Here is a 16974-nt window from a genome sequence, read left to right as displayed (position 1 = left end):
AAAATAGGCTAAAAATTATCTTTTATTAGCTCTTGTGGCTGTTTGCACCAGACTGGTGGATGCTGCTCCCTTTTGAACACCTAAAGTTGTCTCTCCTGGAAGAAGTTTGCACTGACAGCTGGTGGAAATCAAAGTGTCTACTGTGCTATTTTGAGTTCCTCACCTTTTCCCCTAGCCCCCAACATTCTATTCACAGGCACATCACAGTGCTCCTGGTATGTTTAAAGAAATGGCTTGTAAGTGAAGTGTCCACTGATGTAGATGAATATTTAAAGCTCTGCTGAGCAGCACATGGGCTGTTTCCTGCAACTGTGAGTGCATGGCTTGGTTACAGCCAGGCACAGCATTAGGCTGATAACATCATAAACTACACAAAATGGTAATGCAATCCAAATGTTTGTGCTGCCAGTGAATATTCTGATCACATCTGCTAACTCTAATTATTTCTTCCTCGGTAAAAAAAGTTTTGGTTTTGTTTTGCTTTGGGTTTTTTTCCACCTTTATCAAAGCAAATTCTTGTGTTTCATCTGTCAGCAGAGCTGCTGTTCTGTTGGAAGGTCTGAGTGAAGTTTTTGAATGTTTGCGATGAATGAGCTGGGATAAAAAAATACTTTGGCTCTTTGATGGCCTGGGTGGTTTGCAAGTCTGACGGATTTGTTCAGTTTGGAAATGTGATGAGCAGTATCAGAGGCCATACCTACGTGCTAATTCAAGGGACAGTATTTCCATCACATTAAAAGGTTTTAACATGTTAGTTGTGGCTCAAGAGATCCATATTTTGAGATCTCAGATTCTTCAGAAACTAAGAGCAAGCAATGCCCAGATTTTGAACTTTCCTCTTTTTCTTTTTTCTTAGAACAAAATTGAATTACAATCCTCCAAAGGATGATGGTTCAACGTACAAGATTGAACTCGAAGGGATATCTGTTGATATCATGAAAGAGATACTCGATTACATCTTCAGTGGGCAGGTATGGTATTAAAAAAACCCTAAAACTCACTTGGACTATTTGGCAAAATAACTTGAGTTTTAACTCTGCTATCCTGAAAGATGTCTAAAGCTTTGTGATAAAACTCCTGCATATGAAGTCGAGGCAATAGGCTCTGCAGGAGTGGTCTCTGCTCTTCTTGTGCAGCAGGGAAGGACTTTGAAATTTAGAGTCAATGTCAAATGCTTGTATTAAAATTGGTGGCTACCTTCAGTAACCTGCCTTAAACCAGGCAGTGTTTGTCAGCTGTGACAGAGGACTGCTTTGGTAGCCGCAGAGTTGGAGACCCCATCCCTGAGCATTACAGTGCACCAGGCACCCTCCCTCCCTGCCCCTGGTGCCCACCTCACTGACCTCTTGTCAGATCTGCCTGCCAGCAGATTCCGTAGTAGGAATTAAAGTTGGTGTGTCTGATTTATTTGGAACCAGGCTGAGATTGCTGAATGAGTTTAGCTTTCAGCAGAAAAAAAAAAGGCAGATTTGGCTTAAAATTTATTCCTGCATGTATGTTTAAAAGAAGCATTTATTTATTTACAGCAAAACTCATTTTAGGTTCCTGGATGAGAAGAGCAATTTTATGGTTGGTTACTTCAGGAACTTATCAAAATTTCTGCTCCACACCTTCTGTCAAGCAAATACCTTTCCAACTCTGTGTTAATTAATAAATGGTTAGCAGTCATATCAGTTTCTCCTAATTTTTACACTGGCATTAATACTCCATTCTTCAGCCACTGAGAATGAGTGTAATGAATGCAGGCATGTCATGGAACAAATGAGTGATAGTAGCTATAACTTCTAAATTAATTCTTGCAGATCAGGCTAAATGAAGAAACTATCCAAGATGTGGTACAGGCAGCTGATCTCCTGCTGCTTACAGACTTAAAAACTCTCTGCTGTGAGTTTTTAGAAGGTTGCATAGCTGCTGAGAACTGTATTGGTATTCGGGACTTTGCACTGCACTATTGTTTGCATCATGTTCACTACCTTGCCTCAGAGTATCTGGAAACTCACTTTCGAGATGTCAGCAGCACAGAGGAATTCTTGGAACTGACTCCTCAAAAACTGAAAGAAGTGCTGTCGATGGAAAAGCTCAATGTTGGAAACGAAAGATACGTCTTTGAAGCGGTGATTAGGTGGATTTCTCATGATTCAGAATCCAGAAAGGTCAGGACATCTGAATGTTTGTGTTTTGAATGTGGCGCAAATTGGAGTGTTTGTTCTAATCAGTGGGAACCTGAAATAGATCTGTTTCTTTCTAGACTAATCTTATAGAATTTATTGAATTTTGCCTGAAATGCAGACCATGGCATTGGGGTTAAAGGGTTAAAGCTGTGTTGATATCATCTGCTGCCTTTATTATTTAATAGGCATTAAGAAAAAAAGCGCACCATTTTCCCTTTTGATGACATAATCTTGTTTACATGGTGAGAAAGAAAGCAAGTAGCACGTTTATAGAGAAACTTTGAGCACTTGATGCATTTTCATACTAACACCGCATCGTGTAGTTTATTGCTCACCACCATCAAAAACTCTCAAGTATTTGCTAAACACAGAAGCATCTGCATGTTGGTGTGGCTCCGTGCTGGGGGTGACTGTGTGTCCCTGCTGCCTCCCCCAGGTGCACATGAAGGATGTGATGTCAGCAGTGTGGGTGTCGGGGCTGGACGCCGCCTACCTGCGCGAGCAGATGATGAGCGAGCCGCTGGTCCGCGAGATCGTCAAGGAGTGCAACAACATCCCCCTGACACCCCCGCAGCAGGGAGAGGCCATGCTGGCCTCCTTCAAGCCCCGGGGCTACTCCGAGTGCATCGTGACTGTTGGGGGGGAAGAGAGAGTGTAAGTGTGCTCTGGAGTCATGACTGGTCCCAGTGCCAGCGCTCACGGCGCTCTAAGAGCGCAGAGTGCAGAGAATATGGGCACCTATTGCTGATTGCTCTATGATTTGGGTTTGTTTTACTCAGACGCACCTGAAATACCTCTGGGGGTGATTCAGCAGTAAATAGTTATTTTGTTTCTGACATTTGACCTGTAGTAAGCTTAGAGTAGTGTTGTTAGTTCAGTAAGTGTTACCTGGTTTGGTTTTTTTTTAACTGAATAGACTTAAACACAGACTCGTTTCCGATGGTCTGAAAAGCACCTATAACAAAACTTAGAAGTAATGAACATGTACTTTAAACTGTTTTGTTTATAATAGATGTGGTTCCAAAAAAAATGTCATTATTGGTGCATCTGAGATAAAGTAATAATCCCTGTTCCACACAATAATCCCTTTCCTTTCTTGAGTACCCCCTGCAGAAGAAGGGAGGGTTCTGTCCTGTTTAAATGAATTTAGCATTTAGATGTTAGCTTTTTATAGAATCATAGTAAACCACTCAGACAGCATTTTGCATATCAGTTTGTGAATCACTTTACTCAGACATTACTAATACTCTCTTCTTAGCTCGTTCAAAGTTCATAAAAAAAGGTTACAGGCAGATATAGGAGGAATGCAGTGAATCAGCTTTTTATATCTCCAAGTCTGTACAAACTCAATTTACATGTTTGGTTTGGGGGTCTTCTCCTTACCAGGGAAATGCCACATGATGAATATACAGGAAAACAAGAACAAGCAAGCTTTGGACACAAGGTGTTAACAGTGAACTCGTAAAACTCTGTCTTTGTCTTTCTGTTTCTGCTTGTTCCCTCCCCTCCCTGTGTTCAGATCACGGAAACCAACCTCAGTGATGCGGTGTATGTGTCCTCTTTATGATCCCAATAGACAGCTCTGGATTGAACTTGCTCCTATGAGTATTCCAAGGATCAATCATGGAGTATTGTCAGCAGGTAAAGGGGAACTTCGTCTTTGTAAAGTCAATGTTATGAAAACTTACACCAGTGCCTCAAAATCTGAGATACAGCTTATAATAATATATTTTCTTCAATACTGACTGCACTGGGGTTATTTCATGCTTCCCCTTTGTCTGCCCAAAACTGTACTTGACTCTGTGAAAATCCCTGTCATCTGAGTGTCTTAAAATCACTATTCCTGCAACATTTTGTGGGAATCTGCTACATCTGTCTCTCCAGGAGTATTTCATGTTTTAAGTAAATTCTAGTTGCTGCATCACTGAATATGTTGAAGGGTATCTGCAGGGGTAGACTTGAGTCAGATGTAAGTATGTGCTTTACCTTCTCCAGTCCAGAGTCTGACCTGTGACTGGTCTGGATCTCCTGGTGAATTCCAGAATACAGCTCACCAGTCATGTTGTTTTGCTCAGTGTGCAGGTGTGTGTCCTCTTCTTGAGAGTCCTTTCTAAGATCATGTTACTTTTTGTTTTACAGAAGGATTTTTATTTGTGCTTGGTGGTCAGGATGAAAACAAGGGAACGCTAAGCTCTGGAGAGAAATATGATCCAGACACCAATTCATGGAGTTCCTTACCACCAATGCATGAGGCAAGATCTCTATCTAACTGTTGGGATTTAAGTTTTTACTTTGGCAAAATGTTCCTTTTCTTCTGCAAAATTTTATTCTGAATCTCCAGTCGCTTGCATCTTACACATTCAAAATCATGCTACAGACTGACTTCTGTTTATATCCTGTTGTTCTTGTGGTCTGATGCTGACTGCTGGATCTGGAAAAACTAAACAATTGGTGAAGAGCTAACTGTAAGATGAACTACAAAAATTTCAGGAATTTCATAATGAATCAGTCCTATAGTATACTTAATGTTCTGCGTGTACTGGCCTTCTAAAACAAGAGACCTCTGAGATGGACAAAGGGATCGGACTGTGCAGAAAAGATGGACAGAGGACTGGCCAACATACAGAACTTGGCTTGCACAGACATATTTAGGTTTGGTTTGAGTTAATGCTTCCTTCTTCATAATTACATTCCATCCAAAAGTAACAGTTAGTTATTTGTAAACATATATCCTTAATACACCTGTGTTCTTTATCTTTGTAAATCAGCACAAGGTGTTTATTAAGAAGTTGTTTACCACAGGATTTTCCTCTTTGCAATCTCTGGTTGACAAAGGCATGTAGATTTGGCTACAGTTTTAGTTATGATGCATTAAGTTTCCTGCTTGTGATATGTTTGCTGTGAGAATGAGGGGTAGCTGGGCTCAAACATACAAAATAGAAGAGCTGCCTTTGCACAGAGAATGGGTCCTGGCTTTGCTGCTATAGAGACCTGAAAGCAGCAGCTTCATTGTGGAGACCACTACTATGGGAACTAAAATATGGCCAAGCTCTGTTCTTAGATTTCTGTGTGGTCTCTTTGGCTTCTGCTGCTCTGCCTTTTTTTTTTTTTTTTTATTGTTGTTGTTGTTTTGATATCCTTTGTTTGTTTAGTTGATTAAATTAATAATCTAATGCTGGTGTTTAGGACTTCACCATTAAAGAAAACAAAACAAAACAAAAGCCAGGCATAATACCAATAGCACTTTGCAGACAGATACTCTGAAAAATAAGACTGTATTCATTTATTCACAATGGCAGTAATGTTTTTCAATGTTGATTTTATTGATGTTCCTTAGGCACGACATAATTTTGGTGTGGTAGAGATTGATGGGATTCTGTATATTCTGGGAGGTGAGGATGGTGAAAGGGAGCTGATCTCTATGGAGAGTTATGATATTTATAGCCGGACCTGGACCAAGCAGCCAGACTTGACCATGGTTAGAAAGGTAAAAACTACATTTATTGTTTTGCTTCTTGTTAAACAGTCAATGCAGATATATGTATATATATCTTAAAAAATGTATTTTAATCCTTTGCTTCAAGTAAAACCTGTAGCAAATAGTCTCTAAATGAAATGAGAGTGAGCAGCTTCTTCTCTCTTTATGCACCAAAACAAAATGCTCTGGCTGAGCATTTTTATTCCTTGCATTGTTTGACACACGGTACAGGCAACCCAAATGCCTCTATGTGTGTGTATAGACAGCTTTCAGTACTGTGCATTTGTGTGTAATTTTAGATATATTTTTCTTTTTTTCCATAAGATTGGCTGCTATGCAGCTATGAAGAAGAAAATCTATGCAATGGGTGGAGGCTCCTATGGAAAACTCTTTGAATCTGTGGAGTGTTACGACCCCAGGACTCAGCAGTGGACAGCAATCTGTCCTCTCAAAGAGAGGAGGTGAGGGAAAATGGAAGGGGTGGAACTAGATTGCTTTTCCAACCCTCTGATGGGAGGAAAGTGTCCTTTTTCTGATGAATCTGTGAAGATGGCCTATGAATCTCAGCAGGTCTTTCTGAGTCATGGTGGCCTGTAGTTATGTGGCTGAGTAAAGACAAGCATCCAAGCAATAAATACAAATTTTGTAGAAAGATAGCCCTGATGTTACAAGCAAGAGTTCCCTGAAGCAAAATGAAAACTAGAAATTATAGTTCAATTGGAACTTCAGAACATTTTTAGAGAGAAATATTTTTACGGTTTTTTTCTTTTGTGATCTGAATTAGGTGCTTACAGTTAATATCCATGACTCATCTTGTCTTGTTGCATATTTAAGACATCTGGGTGTATAAATAAATAAAAGAGTAAAAGATGAAGACAGTTCACAAGGGTATGCAAAAGGGGGTTGATTCATTGCATTAATATTCTTTCCTTGTTTGGATTTTCAGATTTGGGGCAGTGGCCTGTGGAGTTGCCTCTGAGCTTTATGTATTTGGTGGGGTCAGGAGTCGTGACGACAGCCAAGCCAGTGAGATGGTGACGTGCAAATCAGAGTTTTATCATGATGAGTTTAAAAGGTAACTGGCTGCAGCTCTAAACATAGAAAATAGCTTGCCATCCAGTCGTCTGCCTGTTCCCTCACCCCTTGTTCCTGCACTCCAAACCACATGAGCTCTGTGTCATGTATCTGTTGCTCATTTCATGTTTTGTGACCTGGTATAGCTGTTACTGAAGGCCCATCCACTCCACTTTCCCTCTAACATGCCAAGCCTAAAGTCCTGGAGCCGTGTGGGTCTTGAGTGCCCCTGGACAAGAGAAGCACTTTGGTCATCCAGGGAATTTGTGGTTCTTCCCCTGCACTCTGCAGTTTCCCCGAGTTCAGAGTCCTGCTGCCCCCACCCCTATTTGTGCCCACAGCTCCCTGTCGAATGCTCATCACAGGTCTTTTCCAACCTAAATAATTCCATGGTTCTATGGAGGAATGTAGTATGTATGTACAGGGAAATATCTTCATAATCCAATCCTATCTCCCAAGATTTGCAGCTTAGGAAATTCCTAAATTAGAGATGAGAAATTTTATGCATTTCTGTTCCAAGCATTTATAGCTGGTGGCAGCCATGTAGGCTTTTGCCATAGGAAAGACACTATAGATGCTATACATCCCACAGCCACCTCAGCACACTGCATGGCTCATCTCCTTCTGTTTGTTTTGAATTTGCTTCTGATTGCTTCATTTGTTATCTCTTGGCTCTGGTGGTGAAATCCACCTTACTATATGTGGTAACCATTCAAAATGTTACCTTACATTGAATTTTTTGTTTAGTCACCTTATTCTCCAGTCATAACTGACAAGCTTGGTTCTTCCAGTGACTTTTTTCTTGCATATAACTGTAAATTGGATTATTCTTCTTTCATAAATTAAATTTTAAAAAGACTTTGTGGTCAGATGTTTCAAGGCTTATTAACAAGTGAAGGAGATTAACATGTCTGTATTAGAAGATCAAGACTGATTTATGACAGTGACCTGTATAAAAGGACACAAAAATAGAACAGTAGATGTAAATTCATTATATAATTTTCTTGCAAGATATGGTTGTAGAGACTTTAATTTCTGTATGAAGAGGTCTTCTCTGTTGTTCAAAGTGATGTCTAAACTAGCTATAATCAAATGAAGCTGAAGAAAAAACATCCTTTAAATTGGTTAAAGGAAGCAGACAGATCAGAGGGGCTGTTGCTGCTGATGCTCCCTCAGTGTTTGCTAGCCTTCTGGGGGCTGGGGAAATGGTAGAAGTTTATTAATGTTTTGCAAGATGTCTTTGAAAGGGAAAGAACTGTGGAAAGAAGTGCTCCCCTCTTCTCCTACTTGCTATTTTCAGCTGATTTACTTGCAATATTTCCAGCCTGATTCAGTCCTTCAGAAGGTTATAGCTCGTGATTCCTCAGCAGTGGCTGCAAACCTGTTTGTTCAGTGGTAGATGCAGGTTGAGCTCCCATGAAGTGGAGTTTGGGGAGCTGGGACTGCCCAGCCCGGGCGCTGCAGGTGAGTCCGTGGTGCCACCTGCTGACTGCAGCTCCCACACCTGCACCGTGAGGATCATCTGTGTCCTTGTGGCCTCCCAGGATTCCAGTGGAACAGTGATGGAACTGCAGCTGCCCCAGCTGCTCTGGGTGCTGGGTGTGTGGGCTGTGCTGGCACAGGGCAGGGGAGGCAGCAGAGGTGATGGAGGAGGCACGTGAGAAGGGCAGCTGAGAGATCAGACTTTGCCTTTCTGCTGTGCCACTGCCCAGTATGAGCTTAGAAATTTAACTCAGCATGAACCTGCAGGCAGGGCACAGGTTGTGGGTGTTCCTGTGGACACTGGGGACCTGGGAAGGTTGGGATGGTGGCAGCTGCTGCCTGGGGATGGTGCTCTCAGAGTTTGGAAGGGCCCAGCTCAGCCCAGGGGTGCTGTAGCCAGAAGAGGGTGCAGTGTCTCTGTGTTATTTCCAGCACTCAGCTCCAGGGTCTGCCAGTTTATCCCAGGTTTCAGTACCCTCAGAGATCTGTGTAGCAGATCAATTCTAGCAGTCTCAAACCAAAATTCATCATGACTTTTTTAATAGTTACTGCCAATACTGCATACTTTGTAATAAGCTGTGGGTTTTTCCTGCTGTTTTTAAGTAAATGCAGAACTCCATGATGTTCATTTTCCCTGTGGATGGAGAGAACTCTCAGGACTGTGAGTTCAGCTGTGGGATGGTGTTGGTTTTGGGGTACGTGCAGCAGTGCACACCTTTGTCATCTGCACAAATTTCCATATGTGCCTCAGGCCTCATTGCCAGAACACAGGGACCAGCATCATCCCAGGCATGCAGAGCCTGAGTGTCTGAGTTACAGGTTTTACTCCAGTGTGAATGTCTAAGGATATACTCACATCAGTATATAAACATATTAATTCATGTAGACTGCCATAATTCTGGCTTGAATTGGATTAAAGGACTGGACTTGTTTAATATTGTTTACTTTGACAGTAACTTACTCCAAAATAACTCACAGTGCAGAGTCTTTCAAAATTGTTATTCTTAACCATGACGCAGACTTTTCAAAGACCGGGGATATGCTGAGATCTTCACACTAGCAAAAAAAATAAACATTGAGACTCCTGTTAAGCTGTGCTGTATAAACAAGTAATAAAATAAATGAAGTGAGACAAATAGTAGCATCCACATGAAATGTGAACAGGGTAATGTAGGAAATAATTCTCATACTTGAAGCGCTGCTGTAACTGAGGTTTTTCAATTAATAAATGTTTTGTCAGCCTGTCTTCAGAGTCATGTGCATGAGTGGATTTAAGTGAACCCAAAGATAGAAAAAGATCTGTGTCAGACTGCAGGGTTTTTGCAGGATGTAGATTTTTTTTTTCAAAGGCTCTAGATTGAGCTTTGTGTGCATTGCATCCTGTTTTTTTAAATATCGATCAAGCTAAAAACAGATTTAATGAATGTGAAAATGGAAGATGGAAATGTGAAGGTATCCTTTACTCAGTGATCCAGTGTTGGTCTACCCCATAAAAAACAGCAAGTCTTAAATACATATTCAAGACCTTGATGGGTCAGGCTTTCTTTCTATCAGAGTTCATAATTTATAATACACCTTTTGCACCATGTAGGTGAGTGGAGAATTGGATGATATCTGTAGACACTTGGGTTTTTTCTTTTCAATGTGGATGGTTGGAAATATTTAATAGAGCCCAAACTGACTCTAGGATTCTTTGCAAGGTCTGCTGATGTATGGCCACTGCTGCCTTTCCCTAGTGGCCTGTAAGTGGGGCAGGATCTCTTCCTTCTTTTCATAATTCAAAAAAAAAAAAAAAAAAGTTACAAAAATTTGTAGATATTAAGGGGGATAAAAGTGAGAGATAATTTTAAGAAGCAGTACTTTGGTAAAATATGCTTTAAAATGTTCTTTTTGCTACTGGAACATCATAAAAATAAGGAAGAGCTTTCAGCAGTATATAACTAGTGAACTAAATAGTCTTGTGACATGGTATGTGTAATTAGCAACATTCTCCCAGTCAGAGTGCCGGAATTTCATTAAAATCAAGTGCTTATGCACATGTAATGAGAACACTGACTGACTGATAGCACTGTCAGATGAGAGGAACATGGATTTCCATTCCTTTCCAGGCTTCCTTTCTCAGCTGGGGTGATCTTGAGGTGACGTGTCTGGAATATGTTGGTTCTGTATCACATCTTTATTTACTTCCCACTTGGAAATAAAGCAGTTACCCCCATCCCACTCGTTAATTCACAGCAGTGTGGATGGATCATTTTGTTTGTCTCACTTTAAGACTGGAAAAAAAAAAAAATCAGGATTCCTTCCCTTCTTTTTTTAAATTGGGTGGAAGCCTGTTCCAGTTTCGGAGCCATCACTTCTGCCTGTGGTTGCAGCAGGACTTGCCTTCCCCCTGCTCCTCTTGGACTCAGTTTGAGTGGAGCCATCCCAGGGAAGTACGCAAGAGTTCTGTTCCAAGGACTGTTTTCAGATTCCTGAAGATTGTGAATTTTTGGTCATGGTGTTTTTTCCATACTGTTCAAACAGCAGGCACAACCCACATTAAGCTGGAGCTTAGTCAAATTCTGATGAAACGTGACCCCTTGCCCTTCCTCTCTTTGTTCCTTCCTAGTTTTAACTGCTAAAGCTGCTGTGAATGTTCCTGAAAAGTGGTGCCTGTTTTTTAAAGTATACAGGTTGAGAAAGACTGAGGATGAATTTTCACAAGCAGCTACAGATACTTTAATATTGTCCTTTGGTGATGCACAGTAGGAAAATTCTTGTCTCACCCTGTGGCTTTAGGTTTTTTATTTAAATTCCAAAACCCAGAGTATCTAGTGCAGATAAACTCCTGATTTGAGTTTTTTCCCTTCCTTAACCTGGTCCTGTAGTTAGAATTAGGAAAAAAAAAAAAAAAAGTCTACTTTCTGCATTTCTCTGCCACTAACTCAGTTTTCAGAATTCTAGGTCACTTGCTGCTAAAAAGCAGTGAAGATACTGTGTCCTCCTCCTACAATAAGGGAAGGAAGCTAATGAAATGTGGTGCAAGTTGTTTTGATCTGTGAGAGTTTCTGAACCAGTGTAGAGAACTTCTTCTTTTCTCTCTTTAGTTCATCTGTCCTCCTCTGTGACAGCTACAAACCATTTCCTTGCTTAGCACAGAGCGTTAATCCTTCAGTGTATAGCACAGAAAAAAATAATGGATGGCTAATCCTTTCATTTGCCCTTTAAAAATTGATTTCTGTCTCCAAGATAATTGATATGGAGCACCATCTCCTTCAGTGCCAGAAGAGTGGTTTACTTCTGAATCAGTTCAGATGATGCAGAATTTTCAAAGGTCAGCAGTATCTGGAGGAGCATTTTCTAACTTTTTCCTTCAAATTGACCTGGTATGGCCATGAAAATATATGGGATAACTTTCAAAGGTTTCTCATGTTCTTGTTCATATTCAAAGACATTCATGTTCTCTGTAAATTATTTAGTAAAAAGTGTAGGAGCAGTCCCCTAAAATGCCCTTGATTAGTATATCTCAGGGCCTGTACATGAGCTGTGACAGCATCAGCAAAACTGCAGCAGCATTTTGTAGGAATTTGTTTCAGAACCACAGAGAGGATGCTGATAACTTTTGGACCTCTTTATAAACCAGCATCCCGTGTGGTTGAAGAGTACATCCCTGCTTTCCAAAGACTTCAACAAGGAAAACTGCTTTTCATTCAATGGAAAGATCAGGCTGATGTAGTGTTGAAATGAGCCTGTGCTTACAGTGAACACAGGGGAATTGGAAAATTACTGTAGGAGCTGGAAAGGGATTGAAAAGAGCCTGGTATGTGATTGGGAAGGTCTGTGGAAATTCCAGATAAAAGACATTTATTTTCCAAATTCCATTACCACTTTGATTTCCAGTCTTCTACCCCTTGTTTGAAGTTAAGCATTGCCAAGTGCTGCATTCTTCATAGCAGGCAAGGATTTGTTGTCTCCGATAAAGCACTATTAAAGAAGTTGAAGAATTATATGGAGGAGACACTGCTTAATAACAAGGTTCTGCTATAGCAATTTGTTATTTCCCCTGCTATGGATCATTAAAACTTACATGTGTTTATTTTAAAGACAATTTAAAGACTCATTTTAAGACAAAACTGCCTAAAATTTTCTCTGTAGGGAAGATTGACTGGCATAGCTGTTGTTGGCTCTCTAACATGCATCACACTGGTTGGCTGCAAAAAGGATTTATTATAGGTAGATTACACAGAGGATTGAAGCAGTTGTGAATTAAGCAACTTCAGGATACAGCAGTACTAGCTGCTTTTCCTGGCTGGGAGACCAGGACTGTCCCAAGCTATACAATGTTCCCTTTACCTAACAAATAAATGTGTGTACTCTGCTTTTGATTCAAAGATTACAGCTGCAAAAAGACTCCGAATTATTTTTTTAAGATGTTCTCACTAAAAATTAAATTCTGTTTTTCAATTGTTGTTTTTACAGGTGGATTTATCTAAATGACCAGAACCTCTGTATCCCAACTAGCTCTTCTTTTGTGTATGGAGCTGTGCCCATCGGAGCCAGCATATACGTGATTGGAGATCTTGATACAGGTCAGAACCAGGACTAAAAACCTCTTTAAGCTCATTTCCTTCCAATATTTTGAATACTTGGCACTGATGAGACTGAACATTCTAAGAATAAGAGGCTGGACACTGTTCTGTCACTGTGGGTCAGGGGGATTATGCTGGACATACAGAAACACACAGGTTGGTTTTGGATTTCTTCAGTAAAAGTTCAGTGCCATGAGCATTGTGTGGATTTGGTTGATTAGTTTGAAGACCACAAGAGGTCAAGACTAAGAATGTGTTCCTGCTTTTATCTAAATGTAAGAAGACCTGTTAGTGCTTGAGGTTGTAGGTCCTGTCTTTGCAGTGGGAAACAGACAATTCTGCGTTCTAGAGGCATTATCCAGTGGTTCATATGGATGTCATAGTGACTGTCAGCTCTCAATCCCAACCAAATAGATGTGTGCTATCAAACATGCTTAGTTCTCAGCTGCCAGCATCTGGCCATGCTCTGTAAAAGAGATTTGGAAGACTCTGTGAGTGTGTAGCAGGGCTTTCTCCAAAATACAAACAAACAAAATTCCAAATTTGATGGGTTTAAGTAGATCAGAAATGTCGTAGCAGTTCCTTTTTGACACCAATTTCAACTACCCATCTCCACACTGATTCGTGTGCCTGCACACGTTCTTCACTCATTTGCCTTACAAGCAAACGTGGTGGCAGCTTGCAGTGAGTTTCAATCATTCCATCTCCTTTTTTTTGTTGTTGTTGTTAATTCAGGTACAAACTACGACTACGTTAGGGAATTTAAGAGGAGCACGGGCACCTGGCAGCGCACGAAGCCGCTGTTCCCGTCGGACCTGCGGCGGACGGGCTGCGCGGCGCTGCGGATCGCCAACTGCAAACTCTTCAGGCTGCAGCTGCAGCAGGGCTTGTTCCGCATCCGAGTACCTTCCCCGTGATCCTCCCGCTGCCAGGGGAGCAGACTGGAAGAAGTTCTGTGCAGTCCACCATAATCTAGCTCTATTTAAAGGAAAAAAAGCTGAGAAATTACAGCTGAAAACTTACACTGTATGCTGTGCTTTTGGTATGGTAACTGTTTTTGTTTTAAATGCTTACAAAAAGCTTGAGTCTCAGTACTTGTTTCGGGAACAAATAACTTAAGTACACATTAAAAAGAAGAGAAGGGGGAAAAATAAAAGGGGAGATCGAGGAAACACCTTCAGTCGTAACCATTTGGAGTTTAAGCCGTGTTATTGAAGGAGGATCTTTGTGTCTGACACTGGTGGGAATCGGTTTCCTTTGGCAAAGCTTATTGAAAAGCAAAAAAAAAAAAAAAAAAAAAAAAAAAAGATTTCAGGTGCGTTTCCCCTGCGGGGAACTGATACGAATCCATGTGCTATCTGGAACTGGATAGCTGTAATACACAGAAGCTACACTATAACCAACCTCCCTGGTGTGCTGCTGTTGGAGCATGAGGCCATAGGAGCTGTTGGTCATTGCACCTTTTATTTCTAGTCCTTTCTCAAAAGATAAGGTCTGTGCCTAAAAAATGGTGGAGGTGTGTACATACGGTTTTTCATTCATTTGCAACGGTTTCATTCCGGCAAATATTTTTTATATATATATATATATATATAAAATGGACTAATCTGAAATGGATACACCCCAGAAAATGGATATGGTACATCACAAAGAAGTAAACTGATTTTTTTTTTCTACGCTGTCATTCGAGTAGCCTGATGAACTGGTCTGCAGGTGGGTGGCATGCACTTCTGGGTGGGCTTTGGTGGTTTTCCTTGAAGTGAAAAGGGAAGACATGTCTGGAACAATTAGTGATGATTGCTGCTTTTCATAAGAGCAAAAGGACAAATTAAATAGATTGTGTTCCTTTTTACTTCAGATTGCTTGCAAGCTAAGAATGGTTTTTAAGACTGAGGATCATAGAAAGGTGAATTTTATGTCTCTTAGAACAAAGGTGAAATATGACAAGGATATATTTATTTTGCAGAAAATGTGGATTTTGGACTAAGTTAAGGAAAATTTGTACAGTGACTTTAAACTGGGATCAAAATTTGGTTTACTAATGATATCTGTGCTACAGTACAGTCTTGTTTACTGCTGTCTGAATTTGAAAGCTGGGTTTTATGGTGTGGTTATAGTGAAGAACTTAGTATCTTGCATTTTATTTCTTACTAAGCCTTGTTCTCATCAGTAGTGATATTTAATTGTCTTTTGTTTGTAGTCAAGATCGGCTGGTAGAACAGTTTTACCTCAATTTTTGATTTCATTGTTGTTGTGATGGGCGGGACATAACCTGTATTTATTTAAAAGGAATAAAATGGGAGAGATGGAAAATAGAAATAATACCTCCTGCCCTTCAGAAAAAGAGACTTTGTGCAACCAGTATTATAACTACATACAAGACTTTCCACTCTGCAACTTTGTGGACCTCAGACAAACCAAACTCTGCCCTCAGTTGTGTTAGTGTACACCTTTGTCATCCTTATTGAAATCATCTTACATATGTTGAAATATGACCCCAAACTAGTTCAAAATATCAGTATTTCACTAAATAGTCCTTGAAGAGCCATTCTGAAACTTAGTTCTGCTCAGTCCTTCCATAGCACTGATGTGGGGTTGGAATTACTCTGATTCCTGAGCAGAGGAGTGTGGGAGGGTGGGGAAAAGGGCAGCAGCCAATCCATTGACCTTTTTTTTTTTTTTTTTTAAATTTTTTACGATGCTGAAGTGCTGCAAAACTTGAACTATATACATCGATTTTCTGACCTATATTAGTTGGCATATTAAAAAGTTTATATATTTATGCATTGCAGTAAACTTGGTGTGTGTATATATATGTCTTTAGATTTTAAATTTATATATAATGCTTTACTACAGAAATGTGAACCACTATTTCCATCCTTGGCTGTCTTGTGAAATAAATCAAGTGCTGTTAGTTTATCTCTAAAACTTCCCTTTTTTGAAAAATCTTACATAGATCAATTTTTTTTTCCTCAGACAAAGTGCCAAGATCCCATATTCAAAAGTGATGAATGTTCCTAAGTATCTATTTCACTTTGAGCTCAGTTTTCTAAGTGGCTTGGAAAACTTCCGAAAATGTTATTCAGAATATTGCCAGCTGCTATCTCCCGAGTCCCTGTAGCTTCCCAGTACACTTGAGGGCATTCAGCATCCAGAAAACGTAAGTGATAAATGCACATGATTAATCCAAGTAAATACTCTAGCAGTGTTTTGCAGTTCAAGTTACTGAACCAAATGTTTACACTTAGAGTAGGATTAACACTAGGTGTTCTTAGTTTGTTTTTTTAAAAAAGAAAACATAAATAAAATGAACAAATCTGCTGGTGATTGGAGCGTGTTGCGAATGCACTCAGTGAGATTTGACTAAGAAGTTTAAGCCTCTGTATCTGAACTAGTCACAAACTGAATTTCTGAGCACATTGTACTCGTGTCATGTTCCATGTGGCTGAGGGCCAAGTCTCCAGGGATCTCTCATGGAGTTTTGGGTTTGTGCTCAATATTTAGGCACTCCTGAGATCTCAAAACTGGCTTTCTTGGCCTTGCCTAAGGGGATGGGACCATTCCCCATCTGCATTGTCTGTGGGACTGATCCAGGAGCTGCTCTAGCCTCTGTGTGTGCAGGAGGGAAGGGATGTGTCTTCTGGGGTCTGACTCCCGTCTGTCTGTCTGTCCAGCTTTGATCTGTGAGTGCATCCCTTGGATTGTGCAATAACCAGGCTTGATTTCCTTCTGAATTTGGAGCAAGGCTTGGAAGCCAAGGCTCCCCTTTTTTCAGGGATTGTACCAGTGATGGTGGAGGAGTGAAGAGGCCGAGCTGACCTCTGACTTTTCTTTCTTTTTCCAGAGGGATGGATGACTTCAGAAGGGAGGGGAGGCTGTGATGATTCCAGAGGTGCTGAGAGGAGGGAGGTCACCAGTTTGCTGAGTGTGTTGAATGTGCAAACAGCTGTAGGTTGAACTGGGTTCACTGGTAAATGGCACCACTCAGCTGTCCCTGCTCTCCTGGCACTCTGTACCCCTGCACATGATGGCTGAACCACATGGGAAACAACTCAGGAGTTTTTCTGAGTTGCAGTCCAGGGGTTTGAGGTGGTTTGGCAGTTTAGAAACTTGTTTAAGTTGTCCTTGCTTGGCATAGTGGCCTTAATTCCTCCCAGCTCATGAGTTGGCACTGACATTCAGCCAGGTCCTCCACAGGTGA

At 40.7% G+C, this 16974-nt stretch overlaps 1 protein-coding gene across 1 annotated transcript in view; it reads left to right on the top strand.

The window, feature by feature from the left end:
• Positions 1–15926, top strand: part of GAN (gigaxonin) — a gene marked incomplete at its 5' end in the record, with an annotated part of 28779 nt that extends 12853 nt beyond the window's left edge. Inside the window, 10 exons of the mRNA XM_083870459.1 lie at positions 857–971; positions 1803–2153; positions 2608–2825; positions 3691–3812; positions 4311–4423; positions 5509–5658; positions 5974–6110; positions 6596–6724; positions 12664–12773; positions 13509–15926. Coding sequence (XP_083726585.1) covers positions 857–971; positions 1803–2153; positions 2608–2825; positions 3691–3812; positions 4311–4423; positions 5509–5658; positions 5974–6110; positions 6596–6724; positions 12664–12773; positions 13509–13690 — 1627 coding nt within the window. The 3' untranslated portion in view covers positions 13691–15926. The remainder of the gene's footprint in view (positions 1–856; positions 972–1802; positions 2154–2607; positions 2826–3690; positions 3813–4310; positions 4424–5508; positions 5659–5973; positions 6111–6595; positions 6725–12663; positions 12774–13508) is intronic.
• Positions 15927–16974: the final 1048 nt, after the last annotated feature.

This window comes from Zosterops lateralis (assembly GCF_965231275.1).
Source record: "Zosterops lateralis genome assembly, chromosome: 12".
NCBI lineage: Eukaryota > Metazoa > Chordata > Aves > Passeriformes > Zosteropidae > Zosterops > Zosterops lateralis.
The sequence above is the reverse complement of the archived record's forward strand: the minus strand, read 5'-3'. Positions and strand labels throughout refer to the sequence as shown.